The following is a 5,000-nucleotide window of genomic DNA, read 5'->3' as shown; positions in this document are numbered from 1 at the left end:
GGAAAGAAATTGAAAGAAAAGAGAAGTCCCATTCAGGTGTAATGGCCTGGTGTCCCTCACGAAAGCGCAAGTAGCAGGAAATAGCGTCTTTACCAACTCAAATCAGCGCGAGGAATTCCTGACTTTCCCATCAGTTCATGGAGGGGAGGAGGAGGAGGGCAGGGGGAAGGAAGAGGAGGGGTAGGAGGGGTAGGAGAGTCAGGAGGAAGAGGAGGGGGGTGGGGGGGAAGAAGAAGAAGAAGAGAGGTGATGGCAACGACAGCATTAGTGAAAGCTGCTATATAAGACAGCGCGGAGGCCTTGCACGATTCACACAGACCGGGCTCGAGGATTCCGCAGGAGTGGCTTCTACAGCTTCATCTTTAGAAGTTTCAATCTCTTAAAAGGATTCCTTAGGTCTGTGAGGCTTCTCCGTCTTGGTGATCTATGAGTGGGTGAAGGAAGGGAAGGATATCAAGGAATGAAGGAGCTAAGTTCGACCGCTTTGTGAGAAGTCAACATCAGTCTCCATCAAGATGAAGGGGAGATGCTTGTGCCTGGTTAGTTAGTTAATTTCTTCAAGTAAAAAAAACTTTCTCCCCCCGATATATATATATAGTATATATATATATAAATATAATATAATTTATTATATATATATATATATATATATATATATATATATTTAGATTATACATTTATATTTATATATATTTAGATATATATTTATATATATATATATATAGAATATATCAGGCAGGCCCCTTTTAAAATATACGTTTTTATTCAGGGTAACCTACATAGTAACTAGTAGAACAGTAATAGTAGACAGCGGAGACAGCTATAATACACCAACTGCGATAGACAGATTATCGTTAGCATAGCTAGCGTAAGACTGTTTTGCCGATCGCCGATGATCAATGACAGGACGTGTGTATGTGTGTGTGTGTGTGCGTGTGTGTGTGTGTGTGTGTGTGTGTGTGTGTGTGTGTGTGTGTGTGTGTGTGTGTGTTGGTTGGTCCCCCCCCCCCCTGGTTGTGTTGTGGGGGGGGGGGTGTTGGTGTGGTGGTGGTGGTGTATATACAGACAGAGAGACTGACATACAAAGAGAGAGACATCAAAATTTCAAAGTACAGTTTCACCTTACCCACCATATTACGGAATCACAATAGCAGAAGAAAAAATGCGCACTCACTTCATACCCGCCGATCCAATATAACCGTTGAAAATCTCATCCACAGAGAATCGCGAATTACGTTACAGATTGTGTGTCAATCCCTCGATTTTTTTTTTCTCATTGTATTTCACCCTTTTCCTAATTGCTTCGTCACCCTTCACTGAGGAACAACTCACACAGACCCATCTTCTCACAACGTCTAATCATCGTTTTCGTTTCTTATTAGGGAGCAATAGAGCAACGTCACGAAAAATAACATGTGTGAAAAAAGAGAACGGAGGAAAGTTACGGCAGACGTTTGTTGTGTGCGTGTGTGTGTGTGTGTGTGTGTGTGTGTGTGTGTGTGTGTGTGTGTGTGTATGCGTGCCTGTGTAGGCATTTTTTTTATAGATTGAGAATGGTTTGTGTGTTTATACAGGTGTTCTTCTGTGAATGATGTGCGGAAATGTCTATTTTTCTTTTTGTCTGTTCTGTTTATATGTAATAGTGTGTGTGCGTCTGAATAATTGCCTGTTCTTGTAAAAGTGCTTGCGCGTGCGTCTATGTGTGTTTTCGTTTGTGTGTGTGTGTGTGTGTCTGTGTGTGTGTGTCATTATGTTAGTGATATTATTATCATTATCATTATTAATATTACTAGTATTAGTACTGATATATCATTATCCTTATTGTAGTTGTCGTTGCTTCTGTTGTTGGTCTGTTGTTGTTGAGAGAGAGAGAGAGAAAGAGAGAGAGAGAGAGAGAGAGAGAGAGAGAGACGATCAGAGAGAGAGAGAGAGAGAAAGGGAGAGACAATCAGAGAAAGAGAGAAAAAAAATAGAGAGACGATCAGAGAGAAAGAAAGGAGAGTATTACCCCTCTTCTTCTTGCAAGCAGGAAATGAAAGTGCTGCTTGCGAGAACTTGGAATGTGAACCGAAAACAAAAGACTGAGTTTGAGGGTTGCAAGACATATGCACGGAGGAGTTGCCAGCCAACTGTGATGTATTTGACTGGTTGATTATTGCAAAGAGGATGTTTGTTGCTTGATAATGCGGAGGAAAATTGTGTGTGTTTTGTCTTGCGGTTGTTGTGCGGGTTGTTGTTAATAGGGTTTATTAAGAAGACTTTTGTTGATATTATTGATAACTTTATTTTTGTGATTTTAGTGACGGTGTCTTTGCCAATGTATTTATCACCTACGGTATTGCTATCATTATTGTTAGCCGTAAAGATGATGATATTAATAGTAGTAGTAGCAGTAGTAGCAGCTGTTAGTGTTGTTATTATTGTTGTCGCATTGTGATACTTGAAAAGGTGACAGTAATTATGGATATTTTAGACGTACAAATTATATTGATAGTTACACAATTTGTTTTAATAAGAGGATCAATTATTCTATCTTCACCGTTACTATTTGTCATTATTTTCGTCCAGCCTGTTAATGATAATAAATAAACATAAATATGATGAAACATTTCATCATTATTACCACCATTGTAATTATCATTTTATGATTATCATTATCATTGTTATTATCATTATTATTAACATTATCATTACTATTATCAAGATTATCATTTTTATTACTATTATCATTATTATCATTATCATTAATATCATTATGATTATTATCATCAATAGCGTTGGCTTGCACATTGCGGCGTTATCTCCATGAATTGTTATAAATGGATGCTGTCAGTGGGAAAGTGAGATAAGGAAAAATATGTACAAGATTTCCCCCGAGAATATTCCTCCGTATGAACAAATGGCCAATATATTGTTTCTGATAAATGATGTGAACGAAGAAGAAAATAAAGAAGGAATAAAAGCAGTGCAGCATTTGTGTGTGTGTGTGTGTTTGTATCAACGCATATTTTGTGTGTGTTGGTGAGAAATAATAGGTGTGTATACATAGTGTGTGTGAATATATAATGTATATTTATTACTATAAAATATTTATAATATATATATAGATATATATTATATATATATATATGTATAATGTAAACTATGTAAGTAGTATATAAAAACATATATCTAAATATATATATATATATATAATATATAATATATATATATAATATATATACATACACGGAGACACAGAAACACACACAACGCACACACATACACACACACACACACACATACACCACACACCCACCCACGGTCACCCCCACACCACACACACACACACACACACACCCACATGTACAAACACATATTTATATATATTATATATATATATATATATATATAAATATATATTATTGTTCATATATATTAAGTTCATATGTATATGTTTAATATAGTAATATATATATATAGTGTATATATGTTAAATCAATGTGTGTGTGTGTGTGTGTGTGTGTGTGTGTGTGTGTTTGTGTGTGTGATCAGAAAGAAAAGAAAAGAAAGTGTTTTTCCTTTCATTTGTATGGAAACAGAAAATCTCTGAGACAGTGCAAATTGGAGTAAATAGAATTAGCATAACATTTAGCAGGGTTCTTTTTTAGATAGAAAATAAAACGGTTTTCGAATTTTTTTAAACTTTTCAAGCCATCCCATATAAAAGTATGTTTGTCGTTGTTGTTGTTGTTAGTATTGGTATTCTGTTTGTTTGTTTTGTTTTGTTTTAAATCTCACAAATTCAAATTCGCATCGTATCAACGGATCTTGCACATTTGGTCTAAATCCGAGCTAGATTCACTTCAAACGTTTTCCTGTCATTGTTTTTATAATGCTTCCACTAGCTTCCCTTCACATTTTTTTTTTTTTTTTTTTTTAACGTTTCCGCCAGATTAACCTCACATCCTTTATTTTTAAACGTTTCCGCTAAATTCACCTCACATCATTTCTTTTAAACATTTAGATTCCCTCCACGAAACGTTTCCTCAACAAACCCCGTCTGACAAACGTTTCCCAGGGCGCCTGACGTCATGCGGAGGAATATTCCAGACATCCCCCTGGCGATGTCATGACGAGCGTGCCCTTAACCGCCCCGGGCTTCTCGAACGTTCCTATACTTTTCCGATTGGTCAGAGATGTCAGTTGCCTGTCGTGGGAAGGCATGGTGGAGGGGGGGGGGTGAGGAATGAGAGGGGCAAGGGAGGGGAGGGGAAGAGGAGAGGAAATTGAGGGAGGGATAGGGAAAGGGAGGAAGAGGAAAGGAAATATAGGGAGGGATGGGGAAAGGGAGGGATCGAGAAAGGGAAGGAAGGGAGGGGAAGAGAATAGGATATAGAGAGAGGGTGGAGGAAGAGGAGAAAAAGGACGAAGATAGAGGATAGGTTCGGAAGAAGAGAGGAAATTGGGGTAGAGCAGAATAAGGGACGGAGGGTTGAGGAAGGGAAAAGAGGAAGGAAGTCCGTGATGCTCATGCCCAAAGGAATACAGGATTTTCTTCTTCTTCTTCTTCTTCGTGTCCTCTTCTCCTCTCGGCGCAGGAGATATATAGAGCTGAGATCCTGAGGGAAATTTAGTGTTTGTACGTCTGTTCTGATATGCAGTTTCTGAAGTTTTACTGGTGGCTTGGCTTATGTTTTTTGTCTCTTGTTCTTATTTTATGACATGTGTTTGTTATACAATATATTCATGTAATATTATGATCACATAAAAATTGCGTCAACGTAAATCATAAACACAGCCACATAAATACGTGCATTCACATACATGCACATTCATTATATATCTGTTCCTGTCTCTTTAGTTATCTATATGTTTATTTCCCCGTCTTTCTGTTCGTCTCTCTCTCTCTCTCTTTCTTTATTCTCTCCTCCATGTTTACCTCCCTCCCTACCTCTTCCCTCTTTCTCTGCCCCTCCTTTCCCTCCCTTCCTCCATCTCCCCTTCCCTCATCCTCTCCC

The 5,000-nt window shown here is 37.9% G+C and overlaps 1 protein-coding gene across 1 annotated transcript in view; it reads left to right on the top strand.

Annotated features, from left to right (window-relative positions):
• The first annotated feature begins 296 nt into the window (after positions 1–296).
• The window catches only part of LOC122265215 (uncharacterized), a 14,324-nt gene continuing 9,620 nt past the window's right edge, over positions 297–5,000 (top strand). The window contains exon 1 of the mRNA XM_086547704.1: positions 297–539. Within this exon, the coding sequence (XP_086403830.1) occupies positions 516–539 (24 nt within the window). The 5' untranslated portion in view covers positions 297–515. The remainder of the gene's footprint in view (positions 540–5,000) is intronic.

Source organism: Penaeus japonicus, unplaced genomic scaffold (genome assembly GCF_977035675.1).
Source record: "Penaeus japonicus unplaced genomic scaffold, GWHDUDI00000001_assembly GWHDUDI00000001, whole genome shotgun sequence".
Lineage (NCBI taxonomy): Eukaryota > Metazoa > Arthropoda > Malacostraca > Decapoda > Penaeidae > Penaeus > Penaeus japonicus.
Note: the sequence above shows the minus strand (reverse complement) of the source record. Positions and strands in the feature narration are given on the sequence as shown.